At 45.5% G+C, this 26,067-nt stretch overlaps 1 protein-coding gene and 1 long non-coding RNA gene across 3 annotated transcripts in view; both read right to left on the bottom strand.

Moving 5' to 3' along the window:
- Positions 1 to 4,610: 4,610 nt before the first annotated feature.
- Positions 4,611 to 26,067, bottom strand: part of PANX2 (pannexin 2) — a 35,990-nt gene continuing 14,533 nt past the window's right edge. Inside the window, exons 2-3 of one of the 2 annotated variants that reach the window (XM_028746715.2) lie at positions 11,447 to 12,898; positions 4,611 to 8,286 (exon numbers count right to left, since the gene is read on the bottom strand). In XM_028746715.2, the coding sequence (XP_028602548.2) occupies positions 7,907 to 8,286; positions 11,447 to 12,898 (1,832 nt within the window). In that variant the 3' untranslated portion in view covers positions 4,611 to 7,906. Of the gene's footprint in view, positions 8,287 to 11,446; positions 12,953 to 26,067 lie in introns of both variants that reach the window. The other variant, XM_028746717.2, reaches the window with a different exon arrangement.
- On the bottom strand, positions 20,978 to 23,734 carry LOC114605427 (uncharacterized). Its single transcript, XR_003708573.2, has 3 exons — positions 23,577 to 23,734; positions 23,355 to 23,487; positions 20,978 to 21,075 (listed from the first exon to the last, which is right to left on the bottom strand). It is a non-coding gene; the product is annotated as an uncharacterized LOC114605427 (long non-coding RNA).

The raw sequence follows: 26,067 nt of genomic DNA, 5'->3' as shown, positions 1-26,067 counted from the left end.
ACCATATGGATTTTGGGAATTATCTTTTATTTCTAAGATGTTGAGCCTGTGCTGGACAGTGCAAGACGTTGTATGGATGTATATTTGATGTTTTAATTCTAATGATGAAGAAAGTTCTGCGGGCAAAAATTAAACAACATTTTCATGGGTCTGGGCAATGCTTCATTTCCAAAAGGAGTCAGTTTTTATTCTTCCAGTCGCTTCAAACTGCACAATCCGAAACAGACCCAAGCCCATTGGCTCCCACAGTATGTGGGGAGTTTATTGGCTGGTGTCACCAGCGCAACCCCTGATCAGTGGGAGATGATGGCATTTCCATGGATCCTAAGGCAGGAGGGGCAGCACCCAAACTGCCCTGCCTTTGCTGCTATCCAGCCCCATTTCATCATCCAAGTACCTGACAGTCCATGGACCCACCCTTCCCTAACACCTGCTCCCGTGCTGGGGACATGACTTCTCTTTTGGCACTGCCTTGCCATTTTTTTGAGTGGAGTCTTTCCCCATGCTGGGCTGAATATAGACAGCAGGGGAACCTTTCAAGGCTTGAGGGCACATTTGGGTTTATGAATGAGTGCTTGGGCCCCACCCCTTCTGGCCACTTCTCTCTCCTCCCACCGGATCAGGACCCGCTTCTCCCTGAGCCCAAGAGACAGAGAAATGGCTCGTACATGCCACTTTCCCAAGGATCTGGGTAAACATTGGGTCCAGAAGAATTAATCTGAGCCTTGAAAAACACATAGACCAGAAGCATTTTTACTGGGTATAGTAGGGGAAGGGGACGCAGGTGGCACTGTGGGTTAAACCACAGAGCCTAGGACTTGCCGGTCAGAAGGTCGGCGGTTCGAATCCCCGCAACGGGGTGAGCTCCCGTTGCTCGGTCCCTGCTCCTGCCAACCTAGCAGTTCGAAAGCACATCAAAGTGCAAGTAGATAAATAGGTACCGCTCTGGCAGGAAGGTAAACGGCGTTTCTGTGCGCTGCTCTGGTTCGCCAGAAGCGGCTTAGTCCTGCTGGCCACATGACCCGGAAGCTGTACGCCGGCTCCCTCGGCCAATAAAGCGAGATGAGCGCCGCAACCCCAGGGTCGGCCACGACTGGACCTAATGATCAGGGGTCCCTTTACCTTTATAGCAGGGGAAGAGAATCCAAAGGGAGATTAAAAAAAAACAAAACTGTTTTTGTATCCAACAACTGCAGCAAGAAGTTCTTTAGCCTCAAAATGGAAGCAACAAGAAGTCCCAATGAAAGAAGAGTGACAGACGAAAACGATGGACTTTGAGGAACTGGCGAAGCTGACGGGAAACATCCAAAACCAGCGTAATCAAGCACTCCCAAAAGATTGGAGTAAATTTATACAATACTTGAAGGAGCCTTGTAAGCAATTAACAACACTAGCAGGGTTGTAAAAAAAGACTTGTAATGTTAAACGCTCTTTCCCAGTTTAGATTTATTGAAAAACTGTGACATTTTGAAGGAGTGAAACGTAAATTGGAAAATGTATAAATGCTTTGAGATAAAAGGTTAACTTTGAAAACCATGAGGCAGGAGGGAGGGAAGTAAGTCGCAGGCTCTCAAGAGCTAAAGAAGTAAAATGGATAATGATGATGTGTCTAAATATTATAAAGCGGAAAATTCAATATAAATTAATAACCAAAAATGAAAAGCACATAGAGGTGAAAGAGGAAGTGGGAAAGAGCGTCATTCTTTCAACTTCCTCCCTCAGCTCTATGTGCTTTTCAAGGGAGAGAAAGGTTAACCCCAACCCATGGCCCAAAGAAGCAGTGAGAGGAGGGACAGGAACTTCACAGGTGACAGGGGAATCCCTTAAGGGTGTCACGATCCATGGGGTAGTTTATTTGCTGCTTGGTAAAATGCTTCTCAAACACCTGGAAGTCTACACTTTTGCTGCATGGAGTCTTTCCAACTGGAATGACGACCTCTTTACAGTGGACGCTCGGGTTGCGAACGTGATCCGTGCGGGAGGCATGTTCGCAACCCACAGCGCCGCATCTGCACACATGTGGGCCACAATTTGGTGCTTCTGCACATGTGCAAAGCGTGATTTAGTGTTTCTGCACATGCGCGAGCGCCGAAATCCAGAAGTAACCCATTCCGGTCCTTTCAGGTTCGGCGCAGTGCGCAACCCGAAATCACACAACTTGAAGTGTCTGTAACCCGAGGTATGACTGTATTTAGGAAAAAATGTCGCCTCCTGGATTGCTATCGAAATGATGTACAACATGCAGTGTGGGATTTGTTCCTGTAGACCTGGACGATCAAGGGAAGTAAGAGGTTTGAAACCAAAATCTGAGTTTTAATCCCTTCTCAAGGAATTCAGGGTGACGTACACAGCTTCCCTCCCCCATCTCCATAACAACCTGCAAGATACATTGGCCGCTAGAGATTTTCAGCACCCACCACCCTTCATACGAGTGCAGGGTGGGGAGTTTGGGAACCAGGTCTACTTACTCCTAACGTGGCACGCTAGCCAGTATCCCGCACTGGAGCACAAGCTGTAGATCAATGAATGCACAAAAACAAGAGTAATGATAGCATGTATTGCTTTTTGGAAGGGGAAAAAGGAGCTCTGCAGCTCACAGCCATTCCGCACAGTGGGTAGGATGAAAGATTAACTGTATTGAATGTGTGTGGGAAGTCATGTTTCTGAATTTCCCGCTCTATAATAAGGTTTCGGCATGTAGTAAATTGGTACCTAGTGGGGAGGTCTCTGCTAAACCTTTCTCCCTCTTATATCAGTTTTCATGTGGGGAAAACATCATGAATTCTGCCAACTTATTTTGCATAACAGAGAGGCTGAATGCTTGGACCCTGATGCAATCTGGTCACAGAATTTTCCAGAATGCGCGAGTGTGTTGAGGCAAATAGTGCTATAGACGACTTACCCAATTCTTTTATACTGGCGCGTTGAGATGTGCGCTTTTGTGCAAACATCAAAGCCAGACATATATAGAATCATTTGTGTGAAAGCTTTAGCGCTTCAGACATTCCGCTTTTGTAGTTCTTTCTGGGAAGAGGAACTAAAAATAGACCAGGAGTCAATTCTGTGACAATTGTTGCTGTACCAAAGTTATGTGGAAACATAGGGAACATTAAAAAAATAATCAGTAAAATAAGCTGTATAGTCAACCTGAAAATTCATGTGCTGTCAGTCTCATGCGACAAGCTGATTTCTTTTTTTATAAAGCAGAATAGCAGCAATGCTAAAAGGTAGTTATAACTAAGGCTGCTCTCCTGTCCATTCACCTGGGAGGAAACCCCATTTAAGTCAATGGGGCTTACTCAAAGGTAGGAATGGATCTGCCCACTTCAGTTCTCTTAGTTTCTTATTTTTCCACTCTTAAAGTCACATTTTTCAGCAATTAGGAATCTTTTTTACATCCTCCGATGTCAGTGTTACCTGTAGTGAAAGGTATGTTCATTTTTGGTGCTTCTTCTGTAGCTACTGTCGCAGGAACCCCTCCCCCCAATCATTCAGTTTGTACAAACCCGACACACACAAACACACTCACACACGACACTTCTGTTATAAATTCATAGAAAATCAACCATACATCGGATCTGCACCGTTCCACTTTTATTTTACTCCATGAAGGAAGGACCACAAAATGGGGAAGGTTTGATACAGGGCAGCCATAATCTCTTGAGCGTACCAACACATCCGCAGGAAACCTGCCCAGTTGGCATGCCAACCTTGATGGTCCTAGACAGAAGACCATCACACTCACAAAGGACCTGCATATGGGAATGGATTCAGCATGGACTGAAACAAGGGACAGTGATCAGCTCTTCCCTCTGGGGACAGGAAACTGCAAACTCCCTTTTGTCCTCTGGAAAGTACTCATGGGGAGCGGGAGAGGTGGAACCGGCCAGGTGACAAGACACTCAGGTTACCACCACAACTCCTCCCTCAACCCCTCCTTTTTGTGATGTGTCAATGATGTAGTTGTGATGTAGTTATGATGTAGTCTTGGGGGTGTAGCATGGGGGATTAGTAGCTAATAAAAGCTGGGGTCTTCTTTTGTTCAGGGCTTCCATCTTGTTGGTGGGAGTCCTGTTGCGACAGTCTTCAATAAAGACCAAGCCTACTGGCTGCTGTTTTGCTCTGGTATTCCTGGCTGGTGTCCTTGTTTTTTTGTCCAAGGGAACTCTCAGATTTCTCCGTTAACGCTACTGGCACAACACATTCATGTCTGAGGCTATTTGAGTTTTTAAAAGCATCAAGGATGTGGGCACCACAAGCTACATTTCTTTCTCGCGATGAATTGTCAGGCTCACATGAAATGCCACTTCGTTTAATAAGATGACTTTGCTGGCCTTGTGCAGAGACTGTGCAATAATAAACGTTCCGAATTTCCCTTTGAAAAACGGCTTGTTGTTTCTAGGAAACATGCATGTGGAAAACATGGGAAGTGGGCGACAGTGATGCTCTGCAAAGGCTCAGCATTCATTTGATAGGGTTTGCTTTTGGTTGTTAATATGCAGCACCCAGCAGTTATCAGACCAGGCACTTTAGATAAGAGTACTTATTTTCCCAATAAACACTCTTAGGATAATAGAGCAGCATTCTAATGATAAGACAGTAGACACAAACCGTATTGAGAATATTTATTTGCTTTCAGTGCTATTTTTCAATAAATACGGGTGCCATATTGATTATCTGAGGTAAAACAAATGAAAAAACACTCAGTGTAGACCTATAATTTGTGCAGTGTTTTCTACCGTTATACAGAAATGTCAAAATCCTCGATATTGCCTTAACATTGCTTTAATAAAAACTCCTTAGAAATTGGTCAGTTATTGCGTGCTATGTTTTTCCTGTGTGCCTTTTGAAAACTACGCTAGGTATATTTCTAAGAAACTTGCACATCAAAGTTATGGGAAGAACCAGGCCATGAGGACGCACTTTGGGCCAAAAGCAAGGTAAAGATTGCTCGAAAATGACAGTATGTTTATTACTGCTTGTTTATTACCCTCGTTAACAGATGGCCTGGAATAGCAACGTGCTTACAGGCACGCCGTGTTATCTTCAAAGGTGCAATCCATCGATTTCAACAAAGCTGCACCGACATTTAAAGCTACTTGAGTGCTCTGCTACATTGGCCTTTTCTACGCTACTGCTTTACCACAGGTGAATATTGAACATGGGAGTGGCATAGCCAGAAGCTGACCTGCAGCATCTGTCCTGAATAAAAGCATCTGGGTTTGCTAACTCAGAAGGAAGGAAGGTGATACTTGCCAATGTTTCCCCCTTGCAGCCCTTGGCATTCCCTGAAAATACGCCCCAGAGGATTGCAGGGCCCTCCAGAACAGCATGGAAACTGGATCGGGGGAATTACAGAACATTATTTCTTCTCACCCACCCCCTATATTAGAAGGGGTACTGACAGGAAGAAAAGCCATTCCATAAATGGAACAGCAGCGCTGAATTTCACCTAGTCCAGATGTTGAACTATAACTCACAGCATCTTGATAGGGAGCCACAGGTTGGCAAATCCAAGCTTATGTCATTTGCTAAATATGACTATGTTGTTAAACCATATTCCCCACCCCAGATCTGGTGTAACGGGACAGAACCTCATATTTTGCCATCAGAGCTAGTTTGCCCTCTTGTGCCACCTTGCCTTTGGCTGGCTCACACTTAACCCTGTTCAGACATCGCTTTCGACCTGTATTATCTTCCACACAAAGGCCGAAACGTGTTGTCTAAGAGCTCTTCTATAGGCCGATTTATTTCTTGTCATGGCTGTGCATGAGGATTTTCTGCTGTCGCGCAGTTCCAGAGATTCTGGCCTCTTCTCTTTCTCTCCACCTCCAAAATATCCCATATCCTTTCGTAGCATCTGTTTCCATTCTAAGGGGAAAGCAGATCCTGTGAAAGTGATGGAAGGAAGCAGCTCAAGGCTACTTTTGAAGACACTAAACTACAAGCAGTGGGTAGCAGTAGCAGATATCCATGAATGCTTTGGGTATTCTCAACCAACATTTGCTGATTTGAGTCTGCTGTTAATTTCCTTCTCCTCAAGAGGGATTGTGAATGCAGAGCATTCAATAGAAAGGAGCAGCTTTCTTCCCTGTGTAAAATCAGTCTCTCTGGGCACACCAAAACTAGCAAATGGTGGTGTGAGAAGCTAAGATCAGAACATGGTCCTATGTGGCACACTTCAGCTGTGTGCTGAGCAATCCTTCCTTTCTGATCCGTGCCGCTGCAGACAAGAATTTTAATGTTTGAGTCACACCCGCTGCCTTGTGGAAAAGAAGCCCTTCTGAAAGAAAACAGTGCGGACATTCCTCTCCCAGGCATGCAAGCTTTCCATACACGGGCAATTTTTAAAAGAACAGAGAATTGTTCCAACTTGCAATCCTGCACCTACAATTTGAAGTGATACAGTCGTGGAAGGTCTGTACCACATGGTATTTCATGCACATTTGAATCTGCCCTTATTCAGCCATGGTTCAAGCAGCAAAACGTTCAGACGCAAAACCATTACAAGCTGGATGAGTCAATATTTTCTTGACCTGTGGTAAGCTGTAGCGTAGACAAGTCCTTTAAAAAGACTCAAGTAACCATCTGCTGAAACACCACACCATTGGAGAAATTAGCTCTTACTGGATATTTTTTTTAGCAGCACTGGAATATCCTTCACATCAGTGAAGCACCTTAGAAAGTTTCTAACCTGGTTTTGCAGACGTCATTCTATGGACAAAAATAAGCAGCTATAGGACAACCCTCCTTTCTGCTGGAATAGAACATCTGACTCAACATTCACCCCCATTCACAATAAAATAGACGTTAAAAAAATAAACTCTTCGTTTTCGTCACCTCTCGCAACACATAAGAACATACTAAAGGGCAGGACATAGCTCTTCGTTTCCTCATTCGTAAGTGCAGCAGGCTGGCCAGTTTCAGTTCTCTTTACACTGATGCCGGTGGAAGACCAATTGCCACTTAAGTCGCTGGCAGGGCCGGCCCAACTATTTGGCAGAGTGAGATGTATGCAGCTCTGTTCACTGTTAGCCTGGCTTGCACCTGCTAAACTAGCCTGCTGCCCTCAGATATGGTGGAGGATGCTGGCCTGTTGTTGCAGTATGCGGAATGCATGTGTGTGGCGAGCACTCTCCTCCTTTGCCTCAGGCGGCAAATTTTTTAGGGCCAGCCCTGGTTGCCCAATGCCCGTGGACCAAAATACAGCTTGCTTACAACCATGTCGTTAAGAACACACACACCTGGCTGTGTTTTCTGTTTGTTTCTTTGTACCTTAAGAGACAAAACACGATGTTACTCCTGCCTTTTAAAATGGAAGAATAAATATCATACATATTATGTGCTTCATTACTTTACCGCAGGAGATGGGGGCCCTGTGACTCTCAAAATGCTCTTAAGACTCCGTCAGTCCTGGCCCAGGTGGCCAACAGCGAGGGATTATGGGAGTTGTGGCCCAGCATAATCTGAGGGGCTCCAGGTCTCCCCCCCCACCCCCGCTTTACAGAGAGTGAGCTCAAGTACCAAGGCTATAAGTGCTTTGTTTAAGAAACACTGTGTGGCATGCGCTCAAGCACTTTAAATATTTGGATAGTGGTAGTAACCCACACAGAACTCATGAAGCTACAACTAACGTCTTTGTGCTTTGTTTCTCGGTGTTCCAAGCATAGTATATAATTTGGTTGTCGTTATTATGGTGGTTATTGTTATTACATTTTGCAAGCTATCGATAAGACACGACGACACTACCCTGAACGACCGATTTGGAGTATTGGTGGAACCAATGGTCTGCATTTCAGCACTCCATGCTCATGCAGTGGATGGTATTGGCAGGGCAGCATGGTTCACGTGAAAGTGGCACTGGGAGGTGGGCCATCCAGCTGTGATCAGCATCAGCTCTGGACCGTCAATACTCTACAGAGTTCACCATTGCCAGGGGCTCATCAAACGTCGCCAACATGACTTGCTTTGTGGAAGGTCTGGAGATGATGTCTCCTGCCTCCGTGGGCGAGTGAATACTATTGTCTAAAGAGTCGTCTATAAGGTTTGACACTTCTTCTTCTTCATGGTTTTCATACAACGTATTGATATGCAGAAGAGGGTGAGCGGCGTTACAGTTTAAGGCAGGCACTGGCTCTGCTGGGCTTATGTGGGGCAGAGTGACCTTTTTCGCAGCACCGGAAGTTGCTATGTGGTTGTGATTGCAGGTGAGAAAAGTCCCGGCCGCAGGCACAGTCCTGCATGTGTTGTGAGAGTAAAGGGTATCTTTCCCCGGAACGGAAGATCCTAAAAGAGAAACAAAACACTTTTTTAATCATTGCTCGCTTTTCATACACCCAACAGGATCAGTTCTGGCATTCATGTTTTGTGGGTTCGTCTCCATGAAAACAAGCAACTGGCTACGTTCTCCATGGATCTGCACTCTGATAATTGGACAGAGTATCTATAATAGGATCCTGTATCATCTTATGCCTCTCTGGGCTAGTTGACACATTAGCCTATCAAAGCCTCTTTGTCCCTGTAGTGGTCACTGGTTTCAACAGCCACTACAGGTACCTGATCTGGAGAACCTTCTTCCAATCCTCAGAAGGACAGCAAGCAATACTCACCCATCCTCACCTAACTTTTTTTTTTTTACTTGCCGAAGGCAGTGGCGTAGCGTGGGGGGTGCAGGGGGGGCCGGCCGCACCGGGCGCAACATCTGGGGTTAGGGCAAATCCACGGGTTAGGGGGCGCAAATTACTTGCCTTGCCCCGGGTGCTGACAACCCACGCTACGCCACTGGCCGAAGGTAAAAAGGAAGTTACCTGTTTTCCTTCCTTGTTCTTTCTAATATTTGCTGCTCTTGATTTCAGCTGGGAGGAGACAGAGCAAGGAAAACCAGCTGGCATCTGAGAGAACAAGGAAGAAGAACAACAACAGGGGCAGTGACTCTCTTTCTCCACAGTCAGAAAAGGCAAGGATGCTATGGTAGTGAGCGCATGGTGACGTCTTGGGCACCTGGAGAGGCCGCCAGAAGCATGGAGATGCACAGGATGCGTCCTTAGGAGGCTAATGCACGAACAGATCCTGAGAGACCATCAGCAGCTGCAGAAAGCCTAGCTGCCTAGAAAGCTATTTTAGACGCTGGTGGTGAGAACATTGCTCCAGATTCTAAATAATTGTTAACGCAGAAGGTCTTTCAGAGAAACATACACAGAATTCTTTGAGGAGGGATCCAGAGGGGATATGCGAAGATATTCACTGGCTGTCTTTTCCCACATGAAAACCAGAATATTCAATTAGGATGTTCATCAGAGGCTGTTTTTTATACAGCCCTATCTTCCAAAGTGGGCATCTACTGAAGAGAGTCTTTTCTGCAGTGACCCTTGAATTGTGAATATCTCCCTAGATATTTTTTAGATGCCAAAGTCTACATTGTTCTCTCAGCGTTTTCATGTCATTTTAGAATATCCGGCCTTCTTTTTAATTGGGTGATTGCTTTAAATTTTATTTATCGGTTCATTATTCCTATTGTTTTTATTAACTGCTGCATGGTTTTATTGTTTCTACCTTCTTCTTTTAAATAGCTTTCTTGAAGTGTGGAAGCTGGAATATGGAAGCTGGAGGATAAATTCTTAAAAATAAACACCTTAAATATTTCAACACACAGGAAAGCAGGATATTTTAAGCAGCTGACGTAAACACCCAAAGGCCAAAGCAATAAAAATATGATGTAGCATTATTCATAGAAGAGCTGTAGCCAGAATATATACTAAGTGAAAAAGCAAACAAACCTCAACTGCTTATATCAAAGTAGCTGTATTAAAACTAATGGGATTTCTCAGTACTAAGTAAATTGATGATGGGCATTAACTATGTAGGAAAGCTTTAAGAGCATATTAATGCTACAGTTAAATAGGTTTAAGAGTTATTTTCCTCAGCTAACTGTAGTTCTGCGAGGGGGTGACTGGGAAGCTGAGAATTCTCAGTATCCTCAGCTGTAACTCCCAGAATTCCTTTGAAGGAAGCCATGACAGATTAGTACAAAACTCATATAAATTTTCCTAGTCTAGAAATACTCCTGAGTGACGTTGAAAGAGGAGTAATTTGCACACTTAATCCCCCCCAAACAAATTCTACAAAACATTTTAATTCTAAATATCCCAGCATTTGCACCGAGAATGTAAAACCTGAGTTATTCCAGAACGTTTTCCAGAACGACACCCTCTTTAAGTCCCTCGCGTAATTTTTCATCATTGGTCTGTATCAGTGTTTCCCAAAGTTGGGCCTCCAGCTGCTTTTGGACTTCAACTCCCATCATCCCTGAGCACTAGTCCTGCTAGCTAGGGATGGTGGGAGTTGTAGTCCAAAACCAGCTGGAGACCCAACTTTGGGAAACACTGGTCTGGATTCCCTTCAGCTGTGTGAGTTTTCTGCAAGCAAAGCTATTTGTGTGCATCCGTCTGAGGCGAGACATTTTGAGGTGTAACAAAAAAACAATGGACAGCCAGGGACCTTCAGCTGACCTGTCTCTAGAAAGGCCCAAGATGGTGGAGGTGACTATTATTATCTTCCTCCCTCTCCAACAGTCAGGGATGGGGGAAAGCGTGTACCTATGTTAAGGAGAACAATCGGCCTGCAACTTTGCAGTTGTGTTCAAGGCAGGCCAAGCGAGAAGAGACTTAGTGGCTCCCTCAAGAAGAGCTCTGGGACACCTATTAGGGTGTCCAAGCTGTACAGCTGTGTAAAGAAGCTAGATGGAACAAAACATGAAAACGTCCCTAATGACCTCATGCAAAGGCAACCAAAACCCAGGGTAAACACTGGAACTCTTGAAACCCCACCACTTGGGAAACTGGGGTGCAATTTACATGACTAATACGACCCACATTCTGCATTTGTTCTGCCTCTGCCCCAATTCTGAGTCATTCAAAGTGAACCACCTTCCTAAAAAACATCAGTTGACAAGCGCAAGAGGAATAAAAAGCTTGATTTTGCAGGAGTTTAGAAGACAGAATTACCAGAGCATCTGAACGGACAACAAGACTATTTTCTTTTAACTCTTACATTAGTGAGTTAAAATTTTAAAATAAGCTGCAGATATGAGCGGCCAGCCTCTAGGTTAACAAGAGAATATGCAAGAAGGGGGAAATTCCTATCGGCAAGTCTCAGGTTCAGCTTACATCCCTGGGGTCTGGTTTCTGTATCTGCATGCTCAGAATCCCATAACTCTGCGATCACACCTTCCCATCCTATCTCCTCCCATCTGACACATATAGGTTCCAATACGGAAGCTACTGTATTGGTGTGATGTGAGATTCCAACCATGTGGAAAGCAGCAACCCTGTCCAGGAACTTCTAAGAAATTGTGGAGAGAAACGCCCAAGATCGGAAGCAAGTTTGCAAGCAGCTTTTGCATCTGACTTGGACCCCATGGGACAATTAGCCACAACATTCACTGTACCTTTGAGAGAAGACGCGACATGCACGATGACTTTCTCTTCTTGGCTTAAAAATCCGCTCCCTTGGCTTTTGGATGTTGCCATGGAGGTAATAGGTTGAATCTCTGGCTTGGGTTTCTTACTGCTCAGTAGATACGGATGAACGTCTAAGGAGAAGTGTCGCGTATGTTTCTTCTCATTGCCTGCGCCAGAGAGGGCGGCAGATTCATTTTTGTGGGCTGAAGACGGCTGAGAGTTTTTCGAGTTGGCCTCCAGCAAAGGGGCAACCAAACTGTCCGTCGCCGTTTTCCGACGCACGGGCTTGGGCTTCTCAGGCTTGTTGTTTTCAACCTTCATAATGGCCAGCTGCTCTTTGAACGGCTGAGGAAGAGGATTGGAACTCGGGATCCACTTCATTTTCTTCCGGGGCCGCTTAATGACTAGCGGTTCGCTGGGGTCGATGTCCGCAGGATCAATGCTGGGGTCGATGGTTTGTATCCCGGAATCGCGCACGGTTGGGGTGACATCGTGATTAGACTGAGCGAGCGCCGCCAGCAGCTGGCGCACAACGTTGTCGTACATCAGATCGCTCTCGTTGGTGATGAAATCCAAGCGGTTCAGCGACTTGATGTGGTCCCGGTTCTCGTTGCAAAACATAGCCAAGATATTGATGTCGCAGAACTGGGACTTCTGCCACTGCTTTTTCGTCTTGATGCCGACCTTGTTCAGCTTGTCAAAGATGAAGTTGGATTTGCGGACTATAAAGAGGTGGATCAAATTGATGAGGATAATCAGGTTCATGAAACAGAGGAGGGCAATGTCTACCACGGCAATGATGCGCTGGAGCTGAACTGACGGCAGTTTGCAGTTCACTCGGATGAGCAACCTTGAACTGCTCGTTTTGTCGGGAGGCTCCCCCAGAGCGCACGTAAACTCGTTTTGCTTCTGCGTGGCGTAATAGGTGGACAAGTACGTGATGGGGATGATACTTAAAAATATGATGAACAGGTGCCGCGCAAGGTAAAGTTTGGCTAAGAAATTGCTGCGTCCCCTCCGCTCCAGGTATTTCTCAAATAAGTTTTGCTCCGGGCTCTTTTCCTTCTCCGCGTTCTCAATTATTTCCCTTTTCTCTCGCTCTGTAATCCCAGGGCCTTTGGACTGGATTTGCTTTTCGATTTTTGGCGCACGGCCTTCGGCTGCTCGGTGGTAGCAGTTATCTATCTCCTGGAGCAAAAAGTTAAGTTCAGAAGTCAGCCTGGTGGAGGCCAGGAATTCCCAGCCAAGCGCTGGAATGTACATAATGCCAGCAAAAGCCAGCAGGGCATATGGAAGGAACTTATGCTCAAACAGGGAGGGCCAGCGGCTGGCATTTACTCCTGGCAAGGCATCCCTTAGTTCTGTCCAACAGTATCCTCTGGCATACAAGGCTTGGTCACGGGTGAAGTTGTGTGGTGTGTAACAGTATATGGGTTCCTCTGTATAACAGAGAGAAAAGTCACTGCTGTGCATTTAACCTACAAAAAGAAGCTCTGCAAAATAAATATTTCATAAACTATATCAATTTTCGTCTACTGCATATTTAAAATAACATCAACGTGCATAGAACTGCACCACTCTAATTGCCATGGCCAACTCGGTCTTCCTAATCGTGATATAAATCTTTACGTTCCATAGATCTGCATAGAGATCATAGCTCTTAAGCTTAGGTAGTTTACAGAGGAATCTGTAAACCTGAAAACTCTAGGATGAACTTGAGCTAGGAATATCATTTAACACTTGCAGCAATTGTCTTGGGGGAGATTTCCAATGTAAACCATAATGTGCTCTGGAAAGCAAATGAACAGGATGCCACAGCAATACACTTAGCAAGGATAAGGTAAAGGTAAAGGGACCCCTGACCATTAGGTCCAGTCGTGACCGACTCTGGGGTTGCAGCGCTCATCCCGCTCTATAGGCCGAGGGAGCCGGCGTACATGTGTCATGTGGCCAGCATGACCAAGCCGCTTCTGGCGAACCAGAGCAGCGCACGGAAACGCCGTTTACCTTCCCGCTGGAGCGGTACCTATTTATCTACTTGCACTTGAAGTGCTTTCGAACTGCTAGGTTGGCAGGAGCAGGGACTGAGCAATGGGAGCTCACCCCGTCATGGGGATTCGAACTGCCCACCCTCTGATCGGCAAGCCCTAGGCTCTGTGGTTTAACCCACAGTGCCACCTGCGTTTGTGCTGCGTTTCTCCTTGAACAGGTGCAGCCTTACTATTTCAAAGACTAGATACATTTCTTTAAGAACACGTGACTAAGCAGGTTTACTATATTATTATTATTTCCTTAAAACCCCCTTGAAGCAGCTCAAAGCCCAGGAGGTGCAGCGAGTAAAAAGCCAAAGAACTTTCCGACCTCCTTGAAATCCTGAAAGCAGGTGTGGTGGAACCTTCTGGTCCTGAAGGTCAGTTCCTTATCAAATCCTAGCCTCACAAGCCTAATTTCCAACCTAAGATGAACTTATAATGTCTGGTTTCAATGGAGTTTTCAAATGCTTAACTCCGTCTTTTGTTTTCTTTATCTTTTTAGGTAAGTTCATGAAGATGCCAACAAAAGTTATGTTCGGTGTTGTTCACAATACCGAGAGATGCTAGTGAAGTTGTAGATGGATGTTAATGAATGTTAAGATATGTCGGTATCTTCATGAACTTACCTAAAAAGATAAAGAAAACAAAAGACTTGAGTTAAGCATTTGAAAAATCCATTGAAACCAGACATTATAAGTTCATCTTGGGTTGGGTCGTTCCAAGTCTCTGTGGCTTTGCATAAGGTTTTGTATATTTCTCTCAGAAGATTGATAAAGAATGTATAATTATTTTGGTAATTATTGTGTGTATATTAGTCGCCAACGTGTTGCATGAGTCGTACTACAGTGGTACCTCAGGTTACATATGCTTCAGGCTACATACGCTTCAGGTTACAGACTCTGCTAACCCAGAAATAGTGCTTCAGGTTAAGAACTTTGCTCCAGGATGCGAAAAGAAATTGTGCTCCGGCGGCGCAGCAGCAGCAGAAGGCCCCATTAGCTAAAGTGGTGCTTCAGGTTAAGAACAGTTTCAGGTTAAGAACGGACCTCTGGAACTAATTAAGTACTTAACCCGAGGTACCACTGTACTTCTATCAGTAGCACAGGCTGCATTTTTCTAGCATCACAAGCCAAATTTGGCAGGCGGGAGGGACTCCGTGCCTGACAATCACCTGACCTCGCATGGTATCAGGCGACTGGGTGCTTTGACGTTCCAAAGTCAGGACTTCAAAGACCCATGCAAGGCTTGCTGCAGGCATGGCTCACACAGCCAATCTAACAGGCTTTGGCTCTGCCACCCACCAACTGATGGGCAAGCGGAGCTGAAGCCAGCTTTTCCTTGCCATTGCACCATCAGGAGTGCACTTTAAGGTTGCCAATTTTGGCATCATGGGCCAAAACTGAACCCTCGTTTGACCTGCAGGCTGGAGGTTCCACACTCCTGACTTAATGGAACAGAAGCTTTGACTATACAGCAACAATATATTCAAAGAACGTGGCTGCTCAAATGCATGCAACATTTGTAAGTCCTACATTCTCTTTGCTGTGTCCAGATTCTTTGTGAGATCTGTATAATTCATTCTCTGCATGTTCTCAGACAGAGAAAGGTAGTTTAAAATTATCAAGGCGTCTAGGACCATGGCGGTTGTTTACCTCTCATGTGCTGAAGGAACAGCTGCTGTGTTCTAAATTTTGGAGCTTTTAAAAATAAGTCCAGAAGGAGAGGCCCAATCTCTCTACAGCAATGTTCTCAGACAACGATGCTACCAGAAATGTCAGACTATCCCATGGTATATTTCTATGACAGTTAATCTGGCCTGTCTTGAAATCATAGCCCATTGGGAAAGGGTACAGAATCCGTATCCGAAAGCATCATACTCCAAAACAGTGGGCAAAAAAAGCCCGTTGCGAATTTAGCAATATGGAAGCCCCCTCAAAGCATGCTGGATTTGAACACCATATTCAGGGTAACAGAATAACTTCTGTTCATAACTTGTGCAGAGCTTGTTTGTTTATTATTAAACACGAGACAGGGTAGATGATAGCCAACAGCTTTAAATCCGTCTGTATCTATGTTTCCAAGGGAAACTGCTGCAAGCTAATGATCAGTGTAAAGTGCTCCCTTATAATTTGAACACCAAGACATTTTGTGGTGAACACCACACATTTTCTATACGGAGAAAAGCACAACAGCTATGATTTTTAGAAACCCATCAGCCCCATCTTGGCTATATACATTCTATGTAGATGCAGCTGTCCAATGTCCTGTAAATCATCTGGGAACCCAATTAAAATATAGATTTAGGTACACAATGGGTTGGTTTCACTGTAGCACTAAACCATCGTTAAGTATTATGACAGGGAGCACAGGCTCCTCTCAGGTTTGTGTGCTCCCATCTTTTCTGGTACAGGTTGGGAAACATTCACTCCTGTTTTAAGTACACTACAGCTTGCTGTGTCTTCTGAACTCAGGCAAACCATGGTTACTCTTAACCTATGATTAGTGGAAACAAGCCATCTTCAAACCAGACTTTATGAAGCCGACTTGTTTCCACTAAACATAGTTAAAATATGAGACGTAGTTCAGAGAACACGCTAACCTGTGGTAAAAACAGAAGCTGAAGCTCTCAATCAATACTTCTCATTACCACACCAAAGGAAGGCTAGGCTCATTCTTGTAACACTAAACCATGGTTACATCTCAACACAACCAACGTTTCTCTGTATGGATATCGAGTGATCTAGAATCCAAACAAACACTTATCCTTCAGGGATGCGTATTTTTAACTTTAAATCTTGACAGCTTAGACCAGGGGTTAGCAAGGTTTATCTTGCCTGGGCAGATCGGTCCCGCGGAGATCCCTACGTGGGCTGGATCGCGCGTGCGCCCGCAATTTCCAGTGTCTACGCAGACACGATTTCTGGCATCTGTGCATAAAGGTAAAGGGACCCCTGACCATTACGTTCAATCGTGATCGACTCTGGGGTTGTGTGCTCATCTCGCTTTATTGGCCGAGGGAGCCAGTGTACAGCTTCCGGGTCATGCGGGCAGCATGACTAAGCCGCTTCTGGTGAACCAGAGCAGCTCATGGAAACGCCGTTTACCTTCCCGCGAGAGCGGTATCTATTTAGCTACTTGCACTTTGACGTGCTTTCAAACTGCTAGGTTGGCAGGAGCAGGGACCAAACAACGGGAGCTCACCCTGTCGTGGGGATTCAAACCGCCGACCTTCTGATCGGCAAGCCCTAGGCTCTGTGGTTTAACCATGTGCAGATGCAATTCCTGGCACTGCAGAAGAGAGTCCCCATGCCGCGCTGGTTTAGCGCAGCACACGAGCAGACAACTCGGTTCAGAGTCGGCTCATGGGCTGGTCAAACGACCTCTGCAGGCCACTTTCAGCCCATGGTCCTTAGGTTTCTGACCCAACTTAGACAATTCAGGCTCTGTTAGCATCTTACAATAATTTAAAACAACCAGAAATTAAAATCTAACTTAAAACATAGCCTCCGCAACACACTAAACCAGGGATCTCATAGCCCTACCTGATACAAAAGTTCTCACCAATCTTCTAAAGACTAGGGGAGAGCAACCAGCCAGTTGGCTAACAGAAATCCTGTAACTATGACACCATTTGAGAATAGCACTCTAAATCTTATGGCATGGGACCAACTCCTATCGATGGGATCCTGCCATGTGTGAGTTTGCCCACAATGCACTCAGATAGTGCACAGAAACACAAGGACTGTCGACAATATACAAGCCACAATATAAGCTCCACTTGCAGTAATGATAGGTCTTTTGCAAGTGTTATAAAATTATTAATTTAGTTAGGAATGCCTTGTTTCACTTGTGTGGGAGGGTCTGTCTAACTGATTTCAATAGGGCTGCAATTAATTTTGCCTCATTTGTGTAGTTTGCACTGCCAAAGATTATTTTTTGCATCTGAATACTTGTGTTTGCCGCTAAGGATTCTGCAAATATTTGCTTTCAAGCGTTCTCTAGGGAGAAATTTACTGTGGCATACAGTGACACAATAATAGTTTTGGGCAAGGGATCTGCATGGGTGAGTCTATTCTGTATTCGTAACAGCTCACAGATGCTCCTTTACTAAATGCAGGAAATGGGCTAAATTATTCACAGTGCCCTGGCAAGGAGCTCTTAAAATAATGCTATTAACGTCTAGCTTTGGAAGATGTATACTGAAAGTACAAAGACTGTCACATTTCAGTGGATTGTGATCACACAACCGTGACTCAGGCTACCATATAGGACAAAGTCATATCAAGGCTAGCCTTCTGTAAGAAGTTGCCTCAAGCTGATTCATATTGTATGATTTCTGGAAACAGAGTGACTCCCATCACGGGACACATGAAGAGATGTGTTGTGTGAATGACCTCTACATCCCATACACTTCCTGACAATATTACGGCAAGCAGTTCCCGAAATACCTTTGTAGTAGGTCTCATCATGACTTAGCACAAGCTATTCAACATCAAGTGAAGGCAATCACTTGCAAAAAAGGAAAAGGAAGAAAGGGACTATAACTCCCATCATCCCTAGCTAGCAGGATCTGTGGTCAGGGATGATGGGAATTGTAGTCCAAAAACAGCTGGAGACCAACGTATGGGAAACCCTGCTAATATAAAGAAATATATTTGCAGCATTACACCTCGCCTGCTTAAACCACACAATCCCAGTACAACTTCTCACTGCGCATAGTCACGTGTTCAAAATGGAGTTATTATCTCGCTGCCAATTTTTGATTACTGGACCTGCATGGCTATCTATACTTTTCACACGAAGCTGGTTACCTGTCTTTTCCCCCTGAATGAAAATATGCTCCCAACTAACACCGACAAGGCATTTTATAGAAAATAAATATAGAATGGAAGAGTAAGAAGGTGAGCCCATTCCTAATGTGTTTCTGCGTGAGCTGCTGTTCCAGTTCACCTCCTGATTGGAAAGAGGTAAGCTGAGAGCGGGACGCGGGTGGCGCTGTGGGTAAAAGCCTCAGCGCCTAGGGCTTGCCGATCGAAAGGTTGGCGGTTCGAATCCCCGCAGCGGGGTGCGTTCCCGTTGTTCGATCCCAGCGCCTGCCAACCTAGCAGTTCGAAAGCACCCCCGGGTGCAAGTAGATAAATAGGGAGCGCTTACTAGTGGGAATGTAAACGGCGTTTCCGTGTGCGGCTCTGCCTCACCAGAGCAGCGGTGTCATGCTGGCCATGTGACCCGGAAGTGTCTCCGGACAGCGCTGGCCCCCGGCCTCTTGAGTGACATGGGCGCACAACCCTAGAGTCTGTCAAGACTGGCCCGTACGGGCAGGGGTACCTTTACCTTTTAAGCTGAGAGCAGTGCGTTGGCATGGGCTGGTATGCCTCTGTGGATGGGGAACCCAAAGGGCTGGTGCAGGAGAGACAGACTAAAGAATTGGTTTCTCTTCCTCTCTGCAGTCAGCATGGAAACCAAGGAGACTTGCAGATCCCACTCACTCATCTGCATGGAAATCTGATTCACTGGCTACGGCCATGAGGCAGGTTGCTAAGCAGAATTCTTTTAATTCTTTATAGGAAACAGGCTCAGGAGGATTGAGTTGATGAGACCAGTAATGGGTCCAACAGTCAAGAAGGTGGTTTCTGCATATGCTGTAGGGGCAGATAGGTAAAGGTACCCCTGCCCGTACGGGCCAGTCTTGACAGACTCTAGGGTTGTGCGCTCATCTCACTCTAGAGGCCGGGAGCCAGCGCTGTCCGCAGACACTTCCGGGTCACGTGGCCAGCGTGACAAAGCTGCTCCGGCGAACCGGCACCAGAGCCGCACACGGAAACGCCGTTTACCTTCCCGCTATAAAGCGGTACCTATTTATCTACTTGCACTTAAGGGTGCTTTTGAACTGCTAGGTGGGCAGGAGCTGGGACCGAACAACGGGAGCTCACCCCGCCGCGGGGATTCGAACCGCCGACCATGCGATCGGCAATTCCTAGGAACTGAGGTTTTACCCACAGCGCCACCCGCGCCCCTGGTAGGGGCAGATAGGGCTCATCAACTGGGAGCGTTGCCCATCTAGGACATGGGTAGGCAAACTAAGGCCCGGGGGATGGATCCGGCCCAATCGCCTTCTTAATCCGGCCAGCGGACAATCCGGGAATCAGCGTGTTTTACGTGAGTAGAATGTGTGCTTTTATTTAAAATGCATCTCTGGGTTATTTGTGGGACATAGGAATTCATTCACCCCCCCCTTCAAAATATAGTCTAGTCCCCCACTAGGTCTGAGGGACAGTGGACCAGCCCCCTGCTGAAAAAGTTTGCTGACCCCTGATCTAGGAGAAGGGACTCTCTAATCCTAATCATCAGCTGCCCTGTTTTGAACATGTAGGTGTGAACCATGTTTATAGCATTGCTAATCCACCTTGTTCAGGATTTCATTCAAATGAATAAGATCAAGCAAGAAAACATATGGCAAGCTAAGTGCCTTAGCAACGCTGGAATGCTTGTGATATCATCAATTGCTTCTGGCCACTAGGCTGCTTATTTTGCATACATGTAAGCTTTAATTGTCACAGACTGAAAACTCTGCATTTTAATTTCCTCCTGACCTCACTTTTTACACATACACATACACACACACATACACACACACACCCCTCCATATTCCTGCTGAGGATAATATGTAGCACACTTGATGTAGCGATTCTAGATCTCAAAAAAATATAAATAATAATAATATTTTTATTATTATTTATACCACGCCCATCTGGCTGTGTTTCCCCAGCCATACTGGGCTGCTCAAAACACATAATTGTAAAACATTAGACATTAAAAAATTTCCCAAAACTGGGTTGCCTTTAGATGTCGTAATAAATATTATGCAGTAATAAATGTGGCGAAACAAGACACTGTTGTTTTTTCTGCAACAGACTGACATGGCTGGTCCTCTAGAAACAGCTAAACAAGGAGGCCAGAATAAGTGATAACATCTTTTGAAAACAGCAGCAGCAGCAGCAGCAAAATCAATGCTCAGAAACTGTTACGTAGTTTGGCCCTCGACACACAACTCCTCTCGGCTGAGATCATGCTACCTGAAAGTGCTTGTTTTCCGATAAATGCAGCTTCCTAATAAGCAGGCATTCATCGTTTGGATTTGAGTGTATTCTACGGCATTAGGTAATACTGAAAGACGGGCTCTTTGACCTTTGCAACAACAGACCTCAGCGTGAAAAACAAGAGAGAAAGCACAGCGGGTTCAGCTAATGGAGAGAGCTATTGTGCACGAATAACAGGCTTCACATAGGACAAAAGAATGTAATGATGCACATCGTTTCCAATCCACCCAAAGCTTTGCATGTGCAAACTCGGCTGAAATGAGAGCTGCACAAGAGCGCACACCTGTTAGACCGTGCCCATATTGTACCATAATGTTATGCAACTGTGCCCAGAAAGAAATCTCCTAGCGCTCTTCTAAGCTGAACAAAAATACAACACAACATGTGAATTCCTTGATTTCTTTAATTGAGTGAAAAGCAGGCATTGCATCGTTCCTGTGAATCAGCTTAAAAGAACAACCATGTCCCCGGAACCTCTTCTTTCTGGAAAAGAAATGATAAATCGGTTAAAATAGTTTAAATGAAACTCGTTCTATTTTGTTTGCCAGCAAGTAAACGTATCAGCTTTCCTCACTTGGGCCAGGTGATTTTTAAAAATGGAAATCCACAAATTGTTACAAAAACAATGGCTGCCACTGAATGTATCATCAGATGAAATGCACCATGAACTGGTGAATCGAGGACTCTGGCGCCATGTTTGGCAACCACTCCTTTATAAGCCACTCATAGGCAAGAGTCGTGGCTTCTGCAGGCTGGGCTTTCTGAGAAGATGGCAGGGGCCAAAGCAGGTGATTGGCTCCTGAGAGTCGTCTGGGTGAACACTGCTGCCTTCCATTGCCCGATATCCCTTCTAGGTAAAGGTACCCCTGACCATTAGGTCCAGTCGCGGACGACTCTGGGGTTGTATGCTCATTTCGCTCTATAGGCTGAGGGAGCGGGCATTTGTCCGCAGACAGCTTCCGGGTCATGTGGCCAGAATGACTAAGCCGCTTCTGGCAAACCAGAGAAGTGCGCAAAAAGGCTGTTTACCTTCCCGCTGGAGTGGTACCTATTTATCTACTTGCACTTGACGTGCTTTCGAACTGCTAGGTGGGCAGGAGCTGGGACCGAACAACGGGAGCTCACCCCGTCGCGGGGATTCAAACTGCCGACCTTCCGATCGGCAAGCCCAAGAGGCTTTGTGGTTTAGACCACAGCGCCACCCGCGTCCCGATATCCCTTCTAGCTTTGCCTAATCAAGAAGTGAAGAAAATCTGCTCCTCCAGTTGTTGCTAGACTACAACTCCTGTCCCTCACCATTGACCATTGGTGGGAGTTGGAGTCCAAAAGCCGCTGTGGGGCCACGGCTTTCTCATCCTTGGCCTAGCCCCTCAATACTCTTGTGGAATCTGCCCAGAGGCTTGTATCCTGTGTTTCCATGCCAGTCATGGAGGGAACCCTCTCCCCCAGCAGCCAGCACAGAAACGTATTCTACTTAGAAAGCTAACTGAAAAATTGTCTTCTACTGAGACGGTTGGTGGAGAAGGGAGAGCTAAGGGGTGGGCTTCCTTTCCTCTGTCGCCAGCAAGGAAAACAATAGCTGCTTCATAGGCATGGATTTCCTTGTTGTCTATGAACACCAGGCGAACTGTTAAAACTCAAGGCTGCCACAGATCCAGCTCAATCTTCCAACATTCTGGATGCATCTCATAGCTACTGATTTGGACCTGAACGGTGATCACCTCTGGTTTAAACCTCTGAGCTGCTATCCTATGGTACTGATGCATCTCTGCTGACCAGCTTCTCCCAGACATTTGTCTGGGCTCAATCACCACTGAGGTCTGATCCCAATGCTGCCTAGGACTGAATATCAATGGTTTCCAAGATAGGCCAACGCTGATTCAAGTAATCAGGTGATTTGGTTGCTCGCGTCACAAGTGCTTACATTATACACCTTTTGGTGCCAGGCAAAAAAGTTCCTTTGGCTAGCTGACACCATAGCTGTCAATGTTTCCCTTTTTTTAAGGAAAATTCGCTTATTCCGAATAGGATTCCTCGCAAGAAAAGGGAAAAGTTGACAGCTATGACTGGCACCCAATGTCCTTTTAAATGTGTTCTATGAGGGGTGATTATTGGTTTGTTTTTGTTACATATTTGTGTTTCTTATATTGTAATTTTATGTTGTGAACTGCCCCGAGATCTACGGACGAAGGGTGGTATACAAATTCAATTAATTAATTAACTTAAATTAAAATAATGTAAAATAACAATATTATAGGTGAAAAAACATAAAGGGGGTGCGCAATTGTTTTATTTACTACAACTGTGTGCCACCTTTATGTTTTTTCATGCACAGTGGCTCTCAAACTTAATCTGTTCTGAGAGTCCGTTCGATTCTTGAAACCATTCGAAAACCAAGGAGCGGCTTCCGATTGGCTGCAGGAGCTTCCTGCACTCAGTTGGAAGCCCTGTCTGACGTTTGGCTTCAGAAAAACATTCACAAACAGGAACACTTACTTCCAAGTTTGTGGCATCGGGAGACGATTTGTTCGACAACTAAACCATTCAGGAACCAAGGTACCACTGTGTTGTTATTATTATTAATTGGATTTGTATGCCTCCCTTCATCTGGCGATCTCAGGATGGCTCACAACATAAAATTTATATATATATATAAACAAAATACATCATAAAAAGAGTTTAGGATGAAATCTCAACTAGGAAGTGGTGGTGATATTGATTCTAAGCATTCCCCCCATTTAATAAAAATATAATTATAGTACCTCTTGTTAGGAGAAGTATCCTCAGTGGCAAACACAGCTTTCTTGAGAAAACATTGTCCTACAACATGCACAGTTAAAAACAGACCTCTCTCTATTCCATGATTCAGAACACAGCTCACGGGCGAGAGTTCCTCTGAAATAAATGACAGGCGTTTACGGGTTCAGTCATTTTCAGTTTAGTTGGGGGCAAATGAAACTCATTCAAATATCAAAAGAGCCTACCCTGTTGTTACTGCTTCAACTGTCTTTGGAGGGCCTCAAGGTGGGGCAGTAGCCAAAGCCCTGAAGTCAACGCGAGACGCTCGGGTGGGGTCTGAGGGACAAAGGTGCTATATGCTCTTTGCTACCCCTTCAATCTTAACTAGGCTTCCAAGTTCCCTCTGTTGAAAGAACAGATTGTGCACATCTTTATTCTACCCCGTATCTGATTTGAAATTATTGTGTTGGTGTATATGAAATTGTTTTCAATGCTTTATTGCTAAATCGCTTCCACGTGTTTTAAAAGGTAAAGGTAAAGGTACCCCTGCCCGTACGGGCCAGTCTTGACAGACTCTAGGGTTGTGCACCCATCTCACTCTATAGGCCGGGAGCCAGCGCTGTCCGCAGACACTTCCGGGTCACGTGGCCAGCGTGACAAGCTGCATCTGGCGAGCCAGCACAGCACACGGAACGCCGTTTACTTTCCCGCCAGTAAGCGGTCCCTATTTATCTACTTGCACCCGGGGGTGCTTTTGAACTGCTAGGTTGGCAGGCGCTGGGACCGAGCAGCGGGAGCGCACCCCGCCGCGGGGATTCGAACCTCTGACCTTTCGATCGGCAAGCCCTAGGCGCTGAGGCTTTTACCGACAGCGCCACCCGCGTCCCTCCACATGTTTTACAAGGCAGCAATTCATAAATGGAACAAAATAAATCAATCTCCTAGACACATTGAGAATCTGGCTTGTAGGCTGGCCACGTTCTGTCCCCTCCACCAGCCAGCCCTTTGCTGATGAAAGGGACCAAAACTTTGAAAGCCAACCTAGTCCTTCAAAATTCTGGAAGTGTTCAAGTTCCTAAACAGGTGTGCAGCAATATCTGTGCGGTTCTTTACATCCTGGCTTACATAAAGAGCATAAAACTGTATACGTGCTACTTCTGCGAAGTGGTCGTACCAGCTTTGTATATAAACCAATGTGGCTTTCTTCTCTTGCTGACCTTATGGAACACGTCAAGCATAAAAGTCTGAAAACTCTTTTGATCTCGTTTTCTCAATGTCACCGTGGCATTAAAGAAAAAAAGAGAGAGATGAAGGAACACAGGAATTAAAAAACCCAATGGTACATTCAAATTATCTGAGATACTTCCTGACCTTTTCTTTATGGGGAGACTAGATAGGGCTCGCTTCCTGCTCTTTAACGAAAATCAGCAGTTGTAGAGATCCAAAGTCTAATTTTAGCACACATCAAAGCTACAGCTATCATTTGGGTATGGCGGAGTCCCAACTCTAACATGTTTGATTACATCACAGTCCTTTCACAGATCTGGAAATCATAATTTCAAAATCTGTGGATATTTTGCGCCACAAATCAAAATCTTCATCTTACTTAGCCAATTTTCTTTTGAATAGGTTTGATGGAGAAGATTGCATGACATCTTAACACGTTTTTTTGATGTTCACTAAGGTCCAGTTCCGAGGGCCTTCTGTCAGTTCCCTCACTGCGAGAAGTGGAGTTACAGGGAACCAGGCAGCGGGCCTTCTTGGTAGTGGCACCCGCCCTGTGGAACGCCCTCCCATCAGATGTCAAGGAAATAAACAACTATCTGACTTTTAGAGGACATCTGAAGGCAGCCCTGTTTAGGGAAGTTTTTAATGTTTGATGCTTGGTTTTCGAACGCCTTGTGAGTCAAAAGTTTTGGCTCCTGAACGCCGCAAACCCGGAAGTGAGTGTCCCAGTTTGCGATTTTTTTGGGGAAGCCGAACATCTGACGGGGCTTCCAGTTGAGCGCAGGAAGCTCCTGCAGCCAATCAGAAGCCGCGCCTTGGTTTTCGAACATTTTTGGAAGTCAAACAGACTTCTGGAACAGATTCCATTCGAGAACCAAGGTAAGAATGTATTCTTTTGGGAGCTGCCTAGAGTGGCTGGGGATGCCCAGTCAGATGGGCAGGGTATAAGTAGTAAATTATTATTATTAATTATTATTATTATTATTAAGTTGTTGGGGCTGCCTTGGATGTGTGTAAGCAGTAACACACTTGGCTGTATTCTGACCTAAGTCCACTGAATTCAGTGCATCTATTCTGAGTGTGATTAAGTCAGACACTAACCCAATGTCTATCTGCAGATCTCTGGGATTCAAGAGCAGTAGTGTGGCAACCAGAAAGGTAACCAATATAGGTAAGGTAAAGGGACCCCTGACCATTAGGTCCAGCCGTGACCAACTTTGGGGTTGCGGCACTCATCTCGCGTTATTGGCCAAGGGAGCCGGTGTACAGCTTCCGGGTCATGTGGCCAGCATGACTAAGGCGCTTCTGGCAAACCAGAGCAGCGCACGGAAACGCCTTTTACCTTCCCGCCAGAGCGGTACCTATTTATTTACTTGCACTTTGTTGTGCTTTCGAACTGCTAGGTTGGCAGGAGCAGAGACCGAGCAACGGGAGCTCACCCCATCGAGGGGATTCAAACTGCTGACCTTCTGATCGGCAAGTCCTAGGCTCTGTGGTTTAACCCACAGC

The sequence above is a fragment of the Podarcis muralis genome, chromosome 10 (genome assembly GCF_964188315.1).
Source record: "Podarcis muralis chromosome 10, rPodMur119.hap1.1, whole genome shotgun sequence".
Taxonomy (NCBI): Eukaryota; Metazoa; Chordata; class Lepidosauria; order Squamata; family Lacertidae; genus Podarcis; species Podarcis muralis.
The sequence above is the reverse complement of the archived record's forward strand: the minus strand, read 5'-3'. Positions and strand labels throughout refer to the sequence as shown.